The sequence below is a fragment of the Hippopotamus amphibius genome, chromosome 2 (assembly GCF_030028045.1).
Source record: "Hippopotamus amphibius kiboko isolate mHipAmp2 chromosome 2, mHipAmp2.hap2, whole genome shotgun sequence".
NCBI lineage: Eukaryota > Metazoa > Chordata > Mammalia > Artiodactyla > Hippopotamidae > Hippopotamus > Hippopotamus amphibius.
The window spans coordinates 88,947,376-88,969,741 of record NC_080187.1 but is presented as its reverse complement, the minus strand read 5'-3'; the positions used below and the strand labels follow the sequence as shown (position 1 = coordinate 88,969,741).

The 22,366-nt window shown below is 36.1% G+C and overlaps 1 protein-coding gene across 9 annotated transcripts in view; it reads right to left on the bottom strand.

Moving 5' to 3' along the window:
- The window catches only part of NFIB (nuclear factor I B), a 236,124-nt gene that overhangs the window by 89,221 nt on the left and 124,537 nt on the right, over window positions 1–22,366 (bottom strand). For 7 of the 9 annotated variants that reach the window (XM_057725170.1, XM_057725163.1, XM_057725167.1 and 4 more), the window contains exon 3: window positions 12,723–12,776. In XM_057725170.1, coding sequence (XP_057581153.1) covers window positions 12,723–12,776 — 54 coding nt within the window. Of the gene's footprint in view, window positions 1–12,722; window positions 12,777–21,563; window positions 21,919–22,366 lie in introns of those variants that run through there. The other 2 variants (XM_057725171.1, XR_009051622.1) reach the window with 2 other exon arrangements.

Sequence of the window (22,366 nt, the reverse complement as noted above, 5' to 3'; positions counted from 1 at the left end):
CAAATCATTTAACCTCTCTATGCTGTTTTCATAAGTAAAGTGGAGAAGTTGGACTAGCTGTGAACAAGAACTGACAACTTGTTGTTTTGAATAATGTTTCCAAGCATGTGTCAAACAAATAAAGATACTGGATTACAGCAGTAAATTACTCATTTAAAAACTCTGTCTTGCTGGGGGTGTGTGTGTGTAAACAAACATAAATATAACATAAAGCAACAATCGTAATACAGGTAGAGAGGCCCAACTCTGCCTGGGAGAATCCAATAAGTCACAGGGAATAGTTTAGCCATAAAGGATGAACAAGAGTTTGTAGGGTGGATATGGCAGTCCTGGCAGAGGAAAGAGCAGATTACATGGATAAAAGGGAAAGGAAAAGAAAAGAACCTGGTATACTTGGTATCTGATACTGAACAGCATTCAAAACCATGACATACAATATGGGCATATAAGGAGCCAACCATTAGGAGTTTTCAAGAAAGTCAGATTTCTGTTTTATGAAGTGTATTCCTACAGAGGCTTAGAAAAAGAAAGAGTAGAAGAGAATACAAATAAGATTTTTGCACTATTGGAGGCAAGAAATAATGTGTAGGGCCCAAATAAGGGTAATGGGAACTGAGAAGTGGGGTGGATTTTAAAGAGCTTTCAAAGGAAAAGATGAATAACTGTGGAGGATGGGAAAGGATCCTGAGAGAGAACTTATGAACTACTCTAGCCAAAGGTGTCCAGGGAGATTCCAGTGGCCCTACAGAGATAAAGTTTAGTAGAAAAGAAAAGGAACTAAATTTTGGAGTTGTTACCCATGTGACATATAGGCAAACATGTCCAAAAAGAAGTTGGGCACATGAAACATTAGTGAGAGATCTGTTCCAAAGGTATGTATCTAGGAATAATAAAAGGTGAATGAACTTAAAAGTTACAAGGAAAGATTGAAAACACACAGAGAACTAAAGACAGAAACCTGGTTAATAAGTAACTAAAAGAAAACATTATGGTTCCTGGATTACCAGGAAAGGGCCTTGTTTTCAAGAGCACAAGGCAACAAAAGCAGAAATAAACAAGTGGGACTATATCAAACTAAAAGCCTTCCTGCACACCAAAGGAAACAATCAACAGTGAAAAGGCAACCTACGGAATGCAAGAAAACAGTTGCAAACTGTACGTCTGATAAAGGATTAATCTCCAAAATATATAAAGAACTCCTACAACATAACAGCAAAACAAAACAAAACAAAGACAACACAAATCTGGTTTAAAATGGAATAATGACTTGAACAGCTTTCCTTCAAAGAGGATATGCAAATGGCCAACAGGTATATGGGGAAAAAAAAGGCTCAACATCACTAATTATCAGGAAATGCAAATTAAAATTAAAATAAGATGTCATTTCACATCTTCAGGATGGCTATAAGAAAGAAAGAAAGAGAAAAAGAAAAAGAGAAAGAAAGAAAAAAGTTTAAGTGCTGTGGAGAATGTGGAGAAACTGGAATCCTTGCACACTGTTGGTGAATGCAAAATGGTACAGCCACTATGAAACATAACGTGTTCCTCAAAAAATTAAAAACAGAATTAGCATATGATCCAGCAATCCCACTTCTAGGTATGTATAGAAAAGAATTGAAATCAGGATCTCAAAGAGATATGTGCACTCCCATGTTCACTGCAGCACTGTTCATAATAGCCAAGATGTGAAAACAACCTAAACGCCATCCACAGATGAATGGACAAAGAAAATATAGTATATACATACAACAAAATACTGTTTAGCCTTTTTTTTTAAAGGGGCAAGGGGGGAGGAATTTTGCAATATGCAACCACATGAATGAACCTTGAGGACGTGATGCTAAATGAAATAAACTAGCCACAGAGAAACAAATGCTGCATGATTCTCCTAGTCAACATATAGAATCATAGTGGAATGGTGGTTGCTAGGGGCTGGAGCAAAGAGGAAATGGGGAGTTACTAATCAACAGGCAGAAAGTTTCAGTTCATCAAGATGAATAAGCTCTAGAGATCTGTTGCATAACACTGTAACCAGAATCACTTAAAAATTTCTTGAGGGCAGATCTCATGTTAAGCGTTCTTGCCACAATAAAAATTTTTTTAAAAATTAAAGCAAGGGAAGTTTTCAGCAGAGCATGGTCAATTGAATCAAATAACTGTTCGAGAATATGGGAGCAGGAACAGAATGGAAAGGAAACACTGGAGTCAGGTCATAAAAAATGAATTCAATGAGAATCATTTCAAGTGGGGACAGAAGTCCAATTGCAGGAGAAGTAGAAATTTTAGTCTTTTATGTCATGTCATGGAAAAGAAGAGCAAGATGGGTCACCTGGTTGAAGGGGATGATCTGAATGAGAGACAAAAGATGCATTTTTTAAAAGTAAGAAACAGGTTCCCAGCAAGGAGTTAATAGAAAAGAGGAGATATACTGAGAGGACCAGGAAGAGTAAGGGATAGAGAAAATTTTCAATGGAGAGAGACAAGTTGGTAGCTTCAGAAAGAAGGAACACCATAGAAAGGCAAGTAGGAAAAATATTTATACAATGTGAATACAAGAGACTAAGATACAAAGTGTTGCCAAGTGAAAAGTAATCTCAAAAGAGATACTTGTACTTTCTTATGTCACTATTAAAAACTATGTAACAAAATTTCATTCCACACTTCCTGTCATGACAAAAGGCTTAAGAAAAAAAATGACTACCTTAAAACTACAATTCTATTCCACTATGAGACTCAAAAATATGTTTCTTTTGTCTCTTTTATATAACCTCTAACATTCTATTCTTATACATCTTACCTTGGTCTGTAACTATGTGATCTGAAGTCTTTAGGGGAGTGTAAAAATTCAACACATTTCTATTAGGATTCACATCAAATCATATTTCCTGCAGAAAGTCTTCTTGATCAACCCAGCTGGAAGAGAAAGTAGGGTGAAAAAGCCCTCCCTTTCATCTTTTACCAAGTACTTGCTACTTCCCAGGTACGCTCTCCTATCTAATGCTTACAACTGGCATGGCTATAATTGACTGTGCTGAGTTCCAGAGAAGGGGGCCAATATGGTCTTACTCCTCCTGGCCCTCAAGATCACTGTAAAACTTGGAGCCTTGATTCAGGGGAAATTTTTAATGCCAAAGTTCATGTTCTTTCCATTTCAGCACACTCCCTACTATGGCTGGAAACAGTATTTCACAACTTCGAACTCCCATGACACTTGAGTTGTAGCACTAAATAATGTTATTTTCACAGTATGTACAAAATATTGTATGTACTTACAGACAAACTTTACAGGGAGCAAGGTTCATGAGTAATTCACTTTTCAATCTTTCACAGCATCTAGTCTAGTGCCATGCACAAAATAGATGCCCATTAAATATCTGTGGCTGAAAAATCTACCTATAGACAGCTCTTTCAGGGCTGTTTATTGTTCTTGATGTGGAATGGCGGAAGACAAAAGGCTGTCTCTCCTCATATAGAGCTGACTCAATCCACACCCTGTCTCCTGGAATGTAATATTTAATTCTGAACTCAGCAACCAGTTGGCACTCAATGAATAGTATCTGTGGCCTAACCTGGTGGATAATTGGGGCAATACAGGTAAATCTGCTTCTTTCACGTCCTTGTAAAATATTCCTAAACTGTATTTTTTTTCCTCAAGAAATTAAAATGACAAGTAATCAGACTGGACCCATTGTAGAGGCTGGAATGAGGAATGAGTTATACATGAGTACCCATACTGCAACCTATAAATATAAGCAGCTGAGGACCATATGCCCTTCCAGACCTTTTAAGCTTAATTTGCTAACAAAACATTTCCTATCCTCTCCTCCTTTATTCTGACTTCTTTCCTAAATTTGAACATTTAAGAACTTTACTGAATGTGATGTCTTCAAAAAAGTTAGAAGATAAAGAAGAAAAATGTCTCTGAAACAAAATCTCGTAGGAAAAAAACCCTTTGATTTTGTACTGACTCACATGGACCTCATTCTCAAATAACTTAAAGCTTTACCTATGACGTCAGGTCTTACCACTGTTAACCCATCCTTTTACTGTCTTTCTATCTATACTTTTATGAATAGAAAGCCTGTTTATAAGTCTGTTGCGTACTGTCAAGAGCCGAAGTTTACTTCTAAGTATCATGAAATAGTGCATTCCCCACCCCCCATTAAAACAAAGTTGATGCTGGTGGATACGATAAATGAGTGGGAATGAACTTATTAACTGAGGAGTGAATGGAGTATTATAAACAAACAAAAAAAATCAGTCAATTTTCCCCTTTCTTTGACTTTAAACACAATAGTCTAAGATAAAACATGTTCCGTGAGGTTATTCAGGGCCTATGCAAATATATCTGCCTTCATATACAAATAGCAAAGGAAAATGTTGTATTATTTCCGTAACTAATAGTATTTTTTGTCCCAAATGCTAAATTTGACAAAAGCAAAGTGAGAAGTCAAACAAACATAGGCCTCAGTGATCCCTGAAGGTGATAACTGCAACTGTAGATGCTAGTTTTCTTGATAATTGTTTGGTTGGTTTTCACTAGTTTCGCGACAACCCTTTCGTAGCTTCAATCTCAGTATCTATAAAGTAGATTAGGGGAGAGAGTAACCTCAAAATTTGTTTGATTTAAAAATGTTTTTAAATGCAGGATCAGCATATTATTATAGTTAATAGATACTATTATGGGTCAAAGAAGAAATCAAAAGAGAAATTTAAAAAAACACCTTGAAACAAATGAAAATGGAAATGGAACACACTAAACTTTACGGGATGCAGCAAAAGCAGTTTTAAGAGGAAACTTACAGTGACAAACGTCTACCTCAAGAAATAAGAAAAATCCAAAATAAACAACCTAAATGTACACCATAAGGAACTAGGGGGAAAAAATGAAGCCCAAAGTTAGTAGAAGGAAGAAAAAGCAAAGATTAGAGCAGAAATAAATGAAATAGAGACTAAAATGACAATAGAAAAGATCAACAAAATTAAGAGCTAGTTCTTTGAAAAGATAAACAAAATTGACAAACTTTTATTCTAGACTCACCAAGAAAAAAAGATAAATGCCTTAAATAAATAAAATGAGAAATGGAAGAGGAGACATTACAGCTGATACCACACAAATACAAAGTATCATAAGAGATTACAATGAACAATTATACTCTAACAAAATTGAATAACCTAGGAAAAAATGGATAAATTACTACGAACATACAATCTACCAAGAGTGAATCGTGATGAAATAGAAATTCTGAACAGACCAGTAAGGATATTTAATCAGTAATCCAAAACCTCCCAAAAAACAAGGGACCAGACCACTTCACCAGTGAAATTTTTTTGGACGTGTATTTTATTGTTTAGAAATTTCCAACAGAGCTATCATTAAGTACCTTTGTCAGGAGATGCCTACAAAAATCTAGAATGGAAAATGGGGACAGGCAGGACCGTCAGCTCCTCCTGTAAGTCCACATAACATTGGGACCGTCAGCCCAGCCCAGCCAAAGTGATGGATCACCCAAGGTACAGCCCAGCATCCCCTATGTGAGATCACATAGCCCAACTAGACGAACAGCAGAAAACTGCACAGGTGTAGATTTCAAGTGCAACACCAAATGACAAATGCCTTTCTTTGGCAGTGTCCAAACAAGACACCAGAATAGAATTTGTAGGAAATGAAATCTATCAAGATCAGCATTCCTACTGAATGCAGTTAACCTACCAAACATTCAACGATGAACCAATACAATCTTTCTCAAACTCTTCCAAAAAATCAAAAGCATGTCCAAAGTCATGCTATGAGGTTAGCATTACCAAAATCATATGAGGATGTCACAACAGCAACAACAACAGCAACAAAAATTATAGGCCAATATCCCTGATGTACATAGATGCCAAAATCCTCAAAGAAGTATTAGCAAAGCAAATTCAACATTACATTAAGAGGATCATACACCATGATCAAGTAGGATTCAGTCCAGTGATGCAAGAATCATTCAATAACCACAAATCAGTTAATGTGATAAACCATATTTACAACTATTTATCCAACTAAGGATAAAAATTATTTGAGCATCTCAATAGATGCAAAAAAAAAAAAGGTATCTGACAAAATTCAGCATCCATCCATGATAAAAATTCTCAACAAACTGGGTACAAAGAAAATGTACCTCAACATAATAAAGACCATATATGACAGTCCCACAGTTAACATCACACTCAATGGAAAAACTAAAATCTTTTCCTCCAAGATCATGAACTAGACAAGGATTCTCACTCTCTCCAGTTTTATTCAACATTGTCTTGGAAGTCCTAGCCAGAGCAATTAGGAAAAGAAGAAAGAAAAAAAAAAAAAAGAAATAAAGGCATCCAAATTGGAAAGAAAGAAGCAAAATCAGCACTATTTGCAGATGACATTTTATATAGAAAAACCCTAAAATGCCATCGAAAAACTGTTAGAACTAATAAATCGATTCACTAAAGTTACAGGACATAAAATCAATACTCAAAAGTCTGTTGTATTTCTATACATTAATAATGACGTACCAGAAAAAGAAATTAAGAAATAAGAAGGCAATGACATATACAATTAATCAAAAAGAATAAAATATATGGGAATAAATTTAACTGAGGAATTGAAAGAACTGTATATTGAAAACTACAAGACATTAATGGAAGAAGTTGAAGAAGACACAAATTAATGGCAAGATATTCTGTGCTCATGGATTATAATAATTAATATTGTTAAAATGTAGATACCACTGAAAGCAATATACAGATTCAATGCAATCCCTATCAAAATTCCAATGGCATTCTTCACAGAAATAGAACAGTTATAAAATTTGCATGGAATAAAAAGAGACCCCAAATAGCCAAAGGAGTCTTGAGAAGGACAAAGCAGGAGGCATCGCTCCCCTGATTTCAAAGTATATTACAAAGCTATAGTAATTAAAAGAGTGTGATATTAGCATAACACAGCCATACAGATCAATGGAACAGAACAGAGAGCCCAGAAATAAACCCACACGTACATGGTCAACTGATTTATAACAAAGGAGCCAAGAATATGGCTCCTTTACAATACAATTAGAAAAGGACAGTCTCTTCAATAAGCAGTGTTGGAAAAATTAGACAGCAGATGCAAAAGAATGAAACTGGACCACTATCTTATTGTACTCAAAAATTAACTCAAAATGGATTAAAGATTTGAATGTAAAACTTGAAGCCATAAAACTTCTGGAAAAACATAGTATGCTCCTTTACACAGACCCTGGTAATCATTTTTTTTTTAAATCTGACACCAAAAGCAACAACAACAAAAGAAAAATAAACAAGTGGGACTACATCAAACTAAAAGTTCTGCATAACAAAGGAAACCATCGTTAGAATGAAAAGGCAACCTGCTGAAGGGGAGAAAATATTTGTAAATCATATAAAAGATAAGGGGCTAATATCCAAAATGTATAAAGAACTCATATAACTCAATAGCAAAAACTCAAACAATCTGATTTAAAAATGGGCAGAAGATCTGAATAGACATTTTCCAAAGAAGACATGCCAGATGGCCAACACAGGCACATAAAAATATGCTCCACATCATTAGTCACCAGGGAAATGCAAATCGAAACCACAATGAGATATCACCTCACATCTGTTAGAATGGCTATTATTAAAAAGACTAGAAATAACAAGTGTTGGAGATGATATGGAGAAAAGGGAGCCCTTGTACTCTGCTGGTGGGAATGTAAATTGGTGCAACCGCTATGGAAATGACAATGCATGTGCCTCAAAAAAATTAAAAATAGAACTGGCATATGATCCACTGATTCCATGTCTGAGTATTTATCCAAAGAAAATGAAAACACAAATTTGAAAAGGTATATGCACCCCCTTGTTCATTACAGCATTATTTACAACAGCCAAGATATGGAAACAACCTAAGTGTCCACTGATGGGTAAATGGATAAAGAAATTGTGGTATGTATGTGATACATACATATAATGGAATACTATTCAGCAATAAAAAAGAACAAAATCTTGCCATTTGTGACAACATGGATAGACCTTGAGGGCATTATGTTAAAGTGAAATAAGTTAGATAGACAAAGGCAAATACTCTATGATCTCTCTTATATATGGAATATATATAAATATAAATTAAAATAATGTCTTAAATGCAAGGTGAGTATATTGCTATAGTTAATAGGTACACCTTATCTAATTTACTCAATTATTTATTTAGTTCCATTTTTGTTCCAGAAAGGATATAAGGGCTTATTTGACATTTACCCAATATACGCTCTTAATGGTTCTCAGAGGTTTTGCCAAACTACACACAAAAGCCTCCCCACAAGGGACTTCCCTGGTGGCACAGTGGTTAAGAATCTGCCTGCCAATGCAGGGACAAGGGTTCAAGCCCTGGTCCAGGAAGATCCCACATGCCTCGGAGCAACTAAGCCCATGTGCCATAACTACTAAGCCCGCACTCTAGAGCCTGTGAGCCACAACTACTGACCCGCATGCCACAACTACTGGAGCCTGCATGCCTAGAGCCCATGCTCTGCACCAAGAGAAGCCACCGCGATGAGAAGTCCACACACACAACAAAGAATAGCCCCACTCACTGCAACTAGAGAAACTCCGCATGTAGCAACAAAGACCTAACACAGCCAAAAATAAATAAATAAATATTTAAAAAAAAAAAAAGCTGCTTCACAAAACAGCACAAGCATCCTACAAATTTTGCAAAAAAGAAAAGTAGGATAAGTCCATGTCATTCTAGGTAATAAAGCTCTGGTTAATAATACTTGGAATGCTTCAGAAGTTTTCATCACAGAAATTGCAAAAAATGTCCTAGGATTCAATGTATCTTTGTTATATTTCCAGCCAAGAGAGAGCACCCAACAGACGTACAGTCTTTCTGAACTCCAAAATGAGGCATCCATTTCTAGCTGACTTAGAGGCAAAATCCAGCTTCTAGATTGCCTTGTTTTCCTTGGATATCGACCACTACAGCATTAGGCAAGTGACTGAGATTGGGAAGTCTAGAAGTTTATAACCCAAGGAATGTAGAGACACAAAATAATATAACAAGTCAAAGTTCACTTCAAAAGATTATAATCCAGTCACACATCTTCCAAAAGTGAAAACAGAGGTTTTAATCATTGGAAATAAAATCAGATCTGCATCCTCAGTTAATGGTTTGTTCTCCTTTGGTCCAAAACAGTTGTTTGCTATAGTTGAGAGAGGACTCTTGCAGTTCTAATGCTTAGAAGGGATTAATTTACTGTTCAAAAGGAAGTATCTAGATATAAACATATAACTTTTGACCCCAACATAAATAAGAGAAATGCGTATCACAAAAAAATGATGTAGCCTAGTGTTTCTTAACCAAAATAGCAATGTCATGTCCTTGGACGAGGTCAGACTTTTTGGGCACCTCAACCCAGAAAAGTTTATGGTGCCCGTCCCCACCATGTAACAGAAGAAATACAAAAAATTCAATCACAAAATAGTATAAGGAAATACTGCAAAGACTATTTAAGTGCTACTAAAATAATAAAAAACTACTTAACTACTTTTAAAAATAATAAGTATCAAATAGTCTTCCTCCCCAAAAATGTGTTGCTTCTGTTCAAATGCTTGTGATTAGTTGGCTCACTAAGAATGAATCCCAATCAGGAAACACAAGTTAAAAACTAAAGGCCTGTCTGTAGACTCTATACCACAGTCTGAAGAGATTTAAAGTCACCCTTCAGCAGTTCTTCTGAATCAGCAAGGAAGTGGTCTCCATGTCAGAGAGTCATGTCGGATGCCAGAGAAAACCCCAGCCAGAGGGATGTCCAGTTTGTGGGAGACCCATGTATCTGTACTTATAGAACGACTGGATGTGATTCCACCTTCACGTCAATAGTGGCAAACAGGTTTCAAAGAGCCTTTACTTCCGAAAGGGCTTGAATTTTTGCCATTTCTTCCCAAGCTGTTATTTCTGTGCTATGAAATAAACACAGAAGTATAGATGGTGGCAACGTCCAGGGGTTGCACATCTCCCGGTGGAAAACTACCGGTGACAAAAAAGTGCTGGCACACAAAGCAATCTTTTTCAAAAGTTTACTTTGTCTTTGTTATAACAATATAAACAGCAGAGTGATTTGACAGTTTCATTGCTCATGGTAGTAGACTGAATTTGCCAATAAATGTATCATGCCTTCTTGATGTATTAAATTTGAACTTTGGCGATTTCACATTTCAGCCAAAGCCAGAAAACAGAGATGAAAAGAGGCTCCTAAAGATAAATTATGCTCTAAAAATACCAAACATGCTTATACTTATGAAAAGAGCTTTTAATAATAAGTATAATTTATTCCAACTGACTACAAAACAAAAACCTTAATAAGTTATGATTTTTCACATTTCCAATTAAAAACTATTCAATATTTCTAGTGGCTTGATTTATTTCAAGGTATTACAGAACAAATTCTTACTTTCATCAAACAGAATTCCTTCATAATCCCTATGGTTAAGTCCATAATATAATGATACATACAAAGCATGCTAAAACCATAGAATGCTTCTGAAGCATCAAAGAAAATTCTAATTTTATTCCACTCAATTTTGATATTTGATATGTTATATTCCATCTCTGAAAAACTGGTAACCAATGTACAATTTACATATACATAATATTCAACTAATCATAATCTGCATTTACCTACAACATTCCAGTTTTAAGACAGTTCTCAGAAGGTTTGACTTCCAAGGAAAATTTAAAAGGGAAAAAAATAGAGATGTCTTATCTTGATTGTTTCTGTTAGCCATATTATATGCAAACAGATAAATTAACAGGTGCTACACTGAATGTAGTAAAGCAAAAAATTAACTGAGCTTCTCGACAAATACTGAAAAATCAAATTCTGTCATTATATAACCATTCAGAGATTATTCATTCAGCTCAAGTAGAGAACATTTTTAAGTGTGCATGATTCTTTCTGTACATGTTCAGAAATGCATTTCAAACAATAACAGCTTTATTAATTTCAAACCAAGCTGTCATTCAAATGCAAAGAACATATCTTTTGTTTAGTCTGACTTACAACACTTATCACCTCTTTTTCTAGTAAAGGTCCCCCTCCCTACCAGGTCTTTGTAAAATGAGTGAGAAAGCTTTTAAAAAATGTTTGGATACAATTCACTTTTGGTTATCATGCTACACAGAGAAAACATGAGTCAACTAAAAAGAAGAAATTTTAGTAAAGTTGAAGACATTACAAGCTAATACATTTTCTCAACTTCAGAAAATTTCTGACAAAATTTATCATATTCTAAATAGTTTGCCTTCTTGGTCCCATCCACACACAAAATAAAATAATCAATTTAACTGGAAATTACGTTTAAAATTTTTCAGTTTTTTGAATGTTTTGTTATCAATCTGTAGTCATATTAAATAATACTGATGAAAGTAAAGAAAATTCAACTTAGTATACATTTTAAGTCTATATTTAATTAGAAATTTTTTATCTTTGAAGGATATATGACTTTTGTCATACAATATGATTTTGTATAATACAAAATAAGTTAATATGTAGTTGGAAAAATTTTTTCTAAGATAAAAATAAAGAACAAAATATAGGCAAGAATCAGAAAGAAAAAATGTATTCTGTTTTGACTTTGCATTTTTAATTGCTACATCTTTCTAACATCATTTTAAAGCAAGACTACTCGGACATATTTCCTTATATTTTGGGGGGTTCTTCAAGTATTTCAACCTCACATTAGCCAAGTATTATGACAGGAAGATCAAGGAATTAAGGACCTAAAACTAAGTCTACCTACACAAACTTTTATCATTACCTTCTATAAATTTGGGGGTTTATTTTCAACAAAAAGACAACTGAGATCATTTTGGGAGGTCGAGGGTATATGTGGTTAGTTTGAATTTTTTGCTTATTTCTTTTGCTTTTGTTAGGTTATTCTTAAAGCATTCTTTTACTAAAGTCACAGATAATTAAAAATTTTATGAGTTTAAAATATTAGAAATTCTTCTTTGCACTAGTTCTTATCTCATGAGAACAGATACTCCTAAATCAACATCAAAATTCTATATCTTCAGATTGAGGAAAAGCAAAACCATGAAGACAGTATGGTTTCTTATAAAAGCCATTTTCAGATCTGAAACAACTTCTGAAAATAGAGTATCTGACATACATTACACTAAAGGAAAAGTCTTACTTTCATTATTTCCTGATTCTGGGAATCCCACTAAAAACCTTATGGAATAAAAACTAGTCTGCAAAAATCATGCATGAAGACATAACCAAGTACCTCCACAACCTACCTTTTAAAGTAATGAGACTTGATAAATAATAATCAGAGTATGAAAATTTTTACTTTTTGTTGTGCATTTTAAAAGAAAGGTTAGAAGGTTTTTTGGCTTTTCAAACAGCAGTGACTACTAGCACCTGAAAGATATACAACTACAAAATACATGCATATTAATTTTCAAAGAAATACCAACAAAAAGTAAAACATTAGTGATTAGGTACATACTGATGACGCCAATGTGGAAGTATTTGCCACTGTGAAGGGCCTAAAGAGAATCACATCTTGTCCCGATCATACCTGCCTGCCAGAACAAAATAGGCAGCTGACCAATTACGGGGTGTTTATCTATACAGTGGTACCTTTGTTCTCCAACAATGTCAGAGTGCAAACGTCCTGGAGCACATATTTACCTGGAGGATTCTTGGCAGGATCATTGTGGCTTGGACTTCCTGATTGTCCAGAATCTGTAAAGAAATCACAGAAGATGTTTTCTTTTTAATTTGTTTTGAAAGAATTTCACAATCCTCAGAAGGACCTAAAAAAAATTTTTTTAAGGTAGAACAATGAAGTCAAGTGTTTAAAGTATACTTTCCTAAGCCTTTCAGCAGCAATGTTTTATTTATTAAACTAGATGAATGTGTCTATATATATACATATATATTTTTTCTTTGTTGCGAGGAAAAAAGTAGAGATCTGTAACAGTCGTGGGGTAGGGCAAGGCTTTTTTAAAACAAAAGGTCTGGTGACAAAGCCACTGAAGGTGATTTGAGGGTTGAGCCTGTCAGAAGCAATATGAAATAAAGCAGATACATTCCCTAAAAATGCAATGTGAGTGTAATTAAACATGCTTAAAAAAAAAAAAAGCCTGAAAATGTTTTATTCAATGAGTAAAAATACACAGAAACTAGAGTCCGTTTTTCCAGGATTTCATGCACATACACACAGATCCACTCCAATAATCCCCCAACCTACTGGATCCAGGCCCAGATTTGACTGCATCCCATAATAGCAATCGATTTGCAAACACCAAGAAAAGCATAAATTACTAGGTAGAAACCAACATGGCTTTGTGGAGAGCAAATTGTTGGATCAATTTAATTTCCATCTGTGACAGACGGACAGACTTAGCAGATAAGGAGGAAGAGATCAATGCAGAACATCTGAATTTCCTATCCCACATTATTCTTCATGGATGCTACAGAAAGGAACATGGAAGCTACTGCAGTGTTAGGAAACATGCCTTTCCTAACTAAGCCGACACTGTTGTGTTTTGCTCACTCCCCTTTCCTCCACGTCCCCTCTGCATTTATCTGTGTCATTTGCGCCATGTTATTATACACTTACTTGCAAGTTGCTTTGTAATCTTCTTTTATTGGTTCTAGTATTTAAGTTTTGTCTCCCCAACCAAATTGCATGCTCCTAAGCAGAGGCAGAGATTCTGTCTACTTCTTTTGTGTCTTCCTCAGTGTGCTGTTCACGGCTGTGAATGCACTGGGCTGGATGGCTCAGATTCAGCAGCTTTCTTTGCTTGCCTAGGAAAGGCAATTTTGAACTTGATAGTGAATTTCAACAAAATTTGATAGGTGGCCACAGACAAGGTTCTTTCCCTAAACCTGGCCATTATACCCAAGACAGAGATCCAGTCTAATTTAAGCAGAAAAATTTTATGCTGGTTTTTTTCAGCAGGGTTATTCTGCTCTTCCATCGAAGTTATTAATATACTGCCATTGCTGCTTCTACTATTAACTGCAAGGACATCCTGTTGGTTTCTTTCTGTATAAAACCTGGTTATTTATTTCTGCCCTTTGCCTCATGCCTGCTAACTAGATTTAACGCTGAGATCAGAACTGTGCCCCTTCATCCCATTTCCTTGTCTTTTTTCTTTCCTTTTGCTTTTTCTTCTTTTTTGCCCTAGAACAGTTTTTATAAAATCTCAGTGAATATACTTAATGATTCCCACATTATCCTCCAATTTATTTCTAATTTCCCCAAATGGAAAAGAAACCAGTAAGGACTACCCCTGCTGAGTTCTGGCTAGAGTCTTCTGCAGACAGTCAAAGAGAGTTAGGTACTCTCCAAAAGGTTTGTCTCATCTCCCATGAATTCTACTAGTTTTTCTGGAATTGAGGCAAGACTCAGTGACTTATAACTTAGGAAATCAATCTTTCTCTTTCCTTATTCCCATAAAAGATGGCACAATACTGGCTACTTTCCCAGTATGGAGTATAATAGCTACACAAAAAAAGATAAATTATATGATTTTGCTATAGCCTCAGCTGTTGCTGCCTTGAGTTCCTCTAACAAATGTCCCTCAGAATTGGTATGACATTCCAGCTTAATTTCTCAAGTCACTCTAACATCTGGGGAAGTTCCTATTTATGTAGTGTGTACCCACTGACCAGAGCTCCCCATATTTTATTTTTCCCTCTAAAAAACTACTTCACATTTATGGAGGTCTAGATATTCATCCCTCAAGGTGGCTAAGGACACCTTCATGATGACACAACATGAGTCAGATTAAGGCTGTCATCAGGGGACAGGAGCTGTATACTCCAGGTGAACCTTAGCTTGTTTAGTTAAATCAACTTCAAATCAGAACCACGAAATTCTTTCCCAACATCTTAATGATGCTGAAATCTGGATCCAGTAAAGAGTAAAGGTCTCTTCCAGTCCTAAGAAAGTATTCAGTTAGAACAATGACACCCCCTGTTACCACAACATCCCACTTGGAAAACCCTATTTTTTATGCTGCAAATTACCCTTTTCCCCCATTTCCAACAACTGTAGACCAACTTCAATTGAAAAAAAATGCAATTTCTAAAAGAAAAAAACCCACAAGCACTTGAGGGAAAGCTGAAGTAGACCCTAAATTTGAGTCACACACTTGCTTTTAATAATAATAGTTCCACTTTCTAAAATAATCTGGCATTTACTGGCACACATGACAGATCTTCCCTCATATTCCAATGTCTGTGCCCTCTCATGAAGTAAAATAGCATATACTGGATCCCCGAAACACAGAAAAGGCCTCCTCAAGGAGCGAGCACGAGAACACTTACTTTTCCAACTGTAAATTCTAACACTCTAATCTACTCTTAACTCTTATGTCACCTTATAGAGGTCACTTAATTCCAACTACTGGAAAAGGAAGTAACCAGGGAGTCGCCGTTGGCAGAGAAACCAAAAATGAACTGTTATTGTGGTTAACTTCAGAGAAAGAATTACTCAGACCACATCTAAAACCCTTCCAATTCACCACCTAGGTCAAATTACTCTATACCCAAAGGTTTTCTTTAACTGCTTCCATCATTTGCTCAAGTCCTGTGTGTGTGTGTGTGTGTGTGTGTACTTCATACGTTATAGAGAATCCCTGCTCTGTCCCTCACTAGCAGTGTGATCTTATATACAATTACTAAACTCTTAGAGCCTTGGGGTCTTGATTTTTAACAGTAATACTATCTACCTTATAGAATCATTGCAAAGATCTTATTATATAAAGCATCAAGTACTGGTCAGACACATCTTACACAATCAATAAATAAAAGATATTAAATATAAAGGACACTTTCAAAAAATGACTAATATTTTTAATGGGCTAACTCTTAGGAAGAAAGGGAGAAAAGCGATATGACTAAATTTGTCCATCCTAGTGTAAGCAACTAAAATTGGCTGTGGTGAATCAGCTGAAGATGGGTGGGGGTGTGCCTCTCGAATGCCTCTGTAAGTGCTTTAGTCCCACTCTCCCAAAAAGGGAGGAGGGCACTGCGGCCACTTCAAGGCTCTCAGGGAGCTGTCATGCTCAAAGGGCAGCAGATACCAGCCATTTGATGAAAATTATCTTCTAGAAGACTTAAGTCTTTGAAGATGGAGGGTGGTAAGAGTGGGACTGTGAGCTGCCCAGCACACTAAGTCCTGAGTCTAGAAAGATTCTGATGCAGTGTTGAAAAACGAAGGGGAAGCGGTCTTGAAGGCAGCAGACCTCAACCAGCCCTCTGCTATTCCCTCCACATTTTCTCTTCCTTGATCTCAATCTATATCTTCTACATGTCTTTGTCTCTCTCTGTCTTGGCAGAATGTAGGATTGAGATACATTTTGCACACTTCCCATCCTTTGTGTTTTAAAAGTGTGAATTAGACATATTTCTTCTAGGAAGAAGAATAGTTAATGAAGCCATTTCTAAATTAATGTTTTTTAAATTCAAACAATTCCTCTTCCCCTAGGTTAAAGATTCTCCAGGAATAAAAAAAGGTTCTCATCCTTACATGATCCTTATTAACTTTCCTTCAATCCTTCCATCCACTCCTTTTTAAAAAGTAGCCAATCTTTCATGGCTCCTCTAATATCTAAACTTTAGCTAAGAAGTAACCAGGTTTCTCTAATGACACACTTTTATGGAAGATTCTGGGACACTTAAGTGACCTAAATGGCTTGTCCAAAGTTACATGGTAACTATTAAAACATGTGTTCTCTACATGGGCCACCCATTCAGACACACTGCCTCTTGAGAGGTTATGATGCAATCTTAAAATCATGCAAAGCCAAATGACCTTTCACTCAATTAAAGATTTCTGGGAACTTTATCTTCCCCTAATCTCCCTCCTCCTTCCCACCATTTACCAATATATTCAAAACCTTCTTCAGAAATTAAAAAAAAACTTTAGCTATTCTTTTTAACCGAAGTTGGAAATAATTATCATCATCGAAGTCTATATAAACTAATTGATGATTTAAAAAGAGGCCAACTCTAAAAAATTTAGTTTGGATTCTCACTGCTAAACAGAGGAAATTCTAATGTTCTACTGATAATCTGGGGGAAGTCCAATAAAATGTTAAATATATAAGATAATAAATAAATAATGACCTGTTAAATGTTTATACTGAGTACTAACTTTCTTGGGGGCAGGGGTGCAGAGGGGGATGAAAATTATCTGATGTGGTTGGATCATCACAACTATGAAAGGTTTTTCTGAAGGTCATTACTGTAAGTATCAATTAAATGAGAATCAACGAGATTTACAGAGCACCTTCTGTATTCCAGTTACTAATGTTTGGAACATAACAGGTTCTCCATAAATGCGTATTAAATTTCCATTTCATTTACAATAATGAGTTTTAATATATTGTTTTAAAAAGAATATACATTCTATGCCTTCTAGAAGCTCAGAGGTTGCTAAGACAGAAATGTACAAATTTTAAAAAATACACTGAGATAGGTGCTATAAATGAGTATATAGCAAGAGGAAATAATTAGTCCTTCCTATGACGGATGAGCAAGGGGCATGCCATAAAAGATATCAGAGGGAGGTGACCTTCGGAACAGGGTCTTGAAAAATACACAGATCTCACATCTTCCTAGTACATACTCCTCTTTACTGCCAAGGTGATTTCTTTTAAACCTAAAACTGATTAAGCCTCTTCCCTGCTAATACTCTTACATGAGTCCCAATACATACAGAAAAAAACTCCAAAGTCTTAGGATGTCATTCCACTTTGATCTGGCCCCTACCAACACCTGGGTCATGTGGTTCCACGTGTGATACCTCTATTTGATGCCCAAGTCTTTGCTCATGGTGTCCATCTTTTTTCTCCCTGAAGTCCTCCATGTTGAGGTCATCCCTTTTAGATTCTGAACTACATGAAGGCAGGGATACTGCCCTATTTTAGCCTTATGGTCCTAATCTTTGGTATAGTGCCTGACACACTTGTTTAAGTCAAATGAATAGAAAACAATTAGTCAATAAACTACAGAAGTGCACAAAGAAGAAAGACTAGGAAAAAAAAAAGGAAGAAAGACCAGGCATGCCCCCTTTGTACGAACATCTAAAAATAAATGATACAAATGAACTTACAAAACAGAAACAGATTCACAGACATAGAAAACAAATTTATGGTTACCCAAGGGAAAAGGCAGGGAAGAGAGAAATCAGGAGTTTGGCATTAACAGGTACACACTACTGCATATATATAAAATAGATAACCAAAGAGGACCCAAGGAGAACTGTATTCAATATCTAGTAATAACCTATAATGGAAAAGAACCTGAAAAAGAACATATATATATGTATAATTGAATCATTTTGCTGTATATCTGAAACACGTTGTCAACTACACTTCAATTTTAAATAAATAATTCTTAAGAAATTAGCCAGTTTAAAAAAACTCAAGTAGACAAACCTTCTGTGACAAGAAAAGGAGACAGAGACACAATTCCCAGGGTGGGTCTCCCAGCCTAAAGTACGGCTCAGTTCTGCTTCCCTTCATTTCTGAACGCATATTTGGAAATGGGAGGCAGTAGATGAGAGGCACTATTTTGAGTTAGAAATTAAGGTTTGGCTCTCTCCCTCAAAGGGAGAAGATGGTTGTGGGGGGTCCAGGGAGCAGGCTCCCAGTTTGCAAGCAGGAGGCCAAGAAGCTTTTGATGACATTTATATAGAAGCTGTCTTTCTACCCAAAGATGACACTTATTCCAGGAATTCATTTTCTTCTCTGATACCATGGCTTGAGAGACATGATTTTTATTTATTAAAAAACAATCAAAATGTGGGCTTCCTAGGTGGTACAGTAGTTGAGAATCCGCCTGCCAATGCAGGGGACACGGGTTCCATCCCTGCTCCAGGAAGATCCCACGTGCCACGGAGCAACTAAGCCTGTGCGCCACAACTACTGAGCCTGCGCTTTAGAGCCCATGAGCCACAACTATTGAGCCCATGTGCCGCAACTACTGAAGCCCACACGCCTACAGCCTGTGGTCCGCAACAAGAGAAGCCACGGCAATGAGGAGCTCGTGCACAACAACAAAGAGTAGCCCCCACTCACCACAACTGAAAAAAAGAAAGCCCACGCACAGCAAAAAAGACACAATGCAGCCAATAAAATAAATAAACAAACAAATTTATTAAAAAAATCAAAATTTGAGAGGCATGATTTTTATTTATAATCATTCTGGTGCAAAGAAGGGACTGTACAAGGTAAACTGTCAGGTCCCTTCTGACTCTAAACTTCTATGACTCTATAACAATATAGCTTTTATATCAAAGGATATCAGAAGAGTAAATGAAACCCACACTGTAACCTGTTAACCTACAGATAGCCTCTTGCTAGAACTAAAATTAGTCATCATGTGATAAAAGGCCCCTTTGTCATATTCCTTTGCTTTAAGCAGGTAAAGAAATAGCCCATTGTCCACTAAAGAATACCAGGAGTTTTCTAAAGGCTTAGAATAGTCCCCTTCTTTCTCTCCAAAACATTATTAACTACCAACATACTAAAATGGTGTATTTGTACAAATTAAGTATATAGTATGCCAGAAAGAATCACTTAAGAAAGAGAAAAGCCAATATAAAAAACAAACAAAAACCTGAAGGAAGGGATACAAACCCATGTACTTTATAACAGGGAAACACAAAGTAAGAGAAAAACATCCACCTTTTTCAAGGAGAGAGGAGAGAACTATTCTTCTCGGACAACCCCCCCCACCCCGCCCCACCCCCCGCCGTGCAAAATGTTCCTCCTCCCTCTTGGCAGTTTACTTTCTACAAGGACTTATTTCCCTGGGATTTACAGTGAATTAGCTCTATGTAATCACAATTCTGATTACATAATTTGCTGTATTCTTTTCTGTAACACAGTTAAAATCTGTACAGCCTCAGTTTTAATAGAGGACTGTTTCATCAATTGGGATGACACAAAACTAGAGTTTTACAATATTTCCTTTTTCTGCTCTTAAATGGCTAATCGAATAACACAAAGAAAGACCCTGCGAAAACTAAGCACTTTCTTATCTCTCATGAGCATGTAAATGTGCGGGAAAATTCTCATTCTCTCCCTCTCTGCTTTGGTCTATCTGTCCCTTCTCAATAGGACATTACATTATATGGCATCCACTTCTCTGCAAAACTTGGGGAACTAGCTATCCATGGGAAGCCTTAACTCTGTCACTTGGTTAATGGAGTCCTTGACATATTTTTGCTGAGTCTGTACCCCATTCCCCTAAACCCACTTCTGAGCAGGTAGAGAAATCAAACCTCTCTGAATGCTTTTGACAGGACCAAAATAAATATTTGGGAGACATGGCTTCTTACATATTTTTAATCATGCCTTTGAATCTGTATTATTTTCCATCGGAAGACCCACACCTTCAGATCTCCCTCTCTATTGGTTAACACAGATTTTAAAATATATCTTCTGTACAGCAAAACTCAGAGATTTAAAAGAGGTTGCTATGTTGAGGCACCTTACAGATAAAGTAACTTTTTTAACCAAAAAACAAAATATAGAACAAGAGAGCGGATAGCTACTCTACCCTCTATGTCTTACCCCTACACTTGGTCCACTAGTTCTATTATTAAACTTTCTTTTAAAGAGCCACTTTTTTCTGCTTAACAGGAGGATTAGGTTCAAAGCATCATATTGCAAGGATTAAAATAAGGATTTGTTTGGGCTCAAGACCAAAATTTGTTCACAAGGAATTAGCCAAAAAACATGGGGCACTGAAATTTAAGGGGAAAAAGAAAAATCACACACCCATTTGAGAGCATATCTGTTCATGCCAGGGGACTATGCACCAGGGCAGATGGGAAGACCCTTGCACAAAAAGTGTGAAACCTGCCAACGTGTCCGACCAGAGGTTTGCATTGCTTCATTAACTAGCACCAAACCCCCGCAAGTGAAAGCTGGGATAATCGTATCTGACCTTTCTAGCCTAAGATTAAGTTCAATGACTCTCTACTGATCCAGGGATTGAGTGAACCAAAGGTCACAACCAGGATCATCTAAACTTCTTGCTTTCGAAGCCTTTAGCCTATAGAGTGTAAAGACACCATACTGGTCATTGTCAAGATTGCTAACTTTCTACAGTGTGTTTTCAATTAAGTAAATAAAATGTGGTAATTAAATCAAGATTGCATAATATGTTTTTGATTTGTAATCTCATTTAAATTAATTAACTGACTCAATCCTTGTTTAGTTTTTAAACTGGCCTAGTTAGGGAAAGAGTCCCTGGGAGCAAATCCAGTTTTCTATCTTTAAAAACAAGGCAAAGCAATCTGGCATACTTTAAAAATGAAAAAAAAAAAAAAAATTTAGATGCACCAGCAAAATATAAATACAGAGGCAAGGGTGTTAGTGTAGAAGAAGGAGGAGTTTTATGGCATGATTTTGACTAAAAAAAGAGATCTCACACTAGAGAGAAATAAACCAAAACATTATTTATTCAAAACATTTCTTTTCCAATTTTATGAAGATTGCATGTTTGTTGGAAGCAAAACATTTCCAGCTGTATTTTAAGTTTCTGAGGAGAGTTGTAAGATTTATAATCTTTCATAAATGCTGCCCATATCTTATAATATTAGATGAACACGCCACTGCGCACTTTAAAAAACAACTTGCCAATGCATTCTGCCCCATGAAAACAATGCAGTCCTTTCCAAAACCCCACCAGATCCAGGAGGAAAAGATGAGATGAATGTTCTGTCTTTCCCATCTGGGAGACATTGTGGATTTCAGTTATCCTATGTAATATACTTTTTTTTTCCCCTTGGAAACCACGAAACCTGCATTTTATAGCTAGGTATGTAGTGCAAAGAGAATGCTGGTGAAATATGAATCTGAAAATGAAAAACAGAATGTCATCAGACTCAAGAGCATAACTGTGGAGGCAAATTGAAAAATCAATGCAAAATTTCAACATAAACCAAATGCAACATTTGTGATCCTATTGGTCTGAAATTTTCTCTTAAAAGGAAAGCAGGGGAAAGTAAATGCTCTTCTACCGCTGAAGTCCTAAACAGTACTGGCTACACTGCCTGGCACAGTAACTTATTTATCTGCTTTACTTTGTTCTGGGGTCTCCATGCATTATTCTAATTCCTACACGTAGCACATTCTGCGTACACGCGGCCCTTCTGTACTACATTGTTTCTTGTATTTCCCCCAAATTTAATACAATATTATTTACCTAGATTAAAACCACACATAAGACTTTCTAATATTTTGTTGGCAATCTTTCTTCTCAGGGAGCAGGACATGTTTTCTCACAACAGTCTGGAGAGTCAG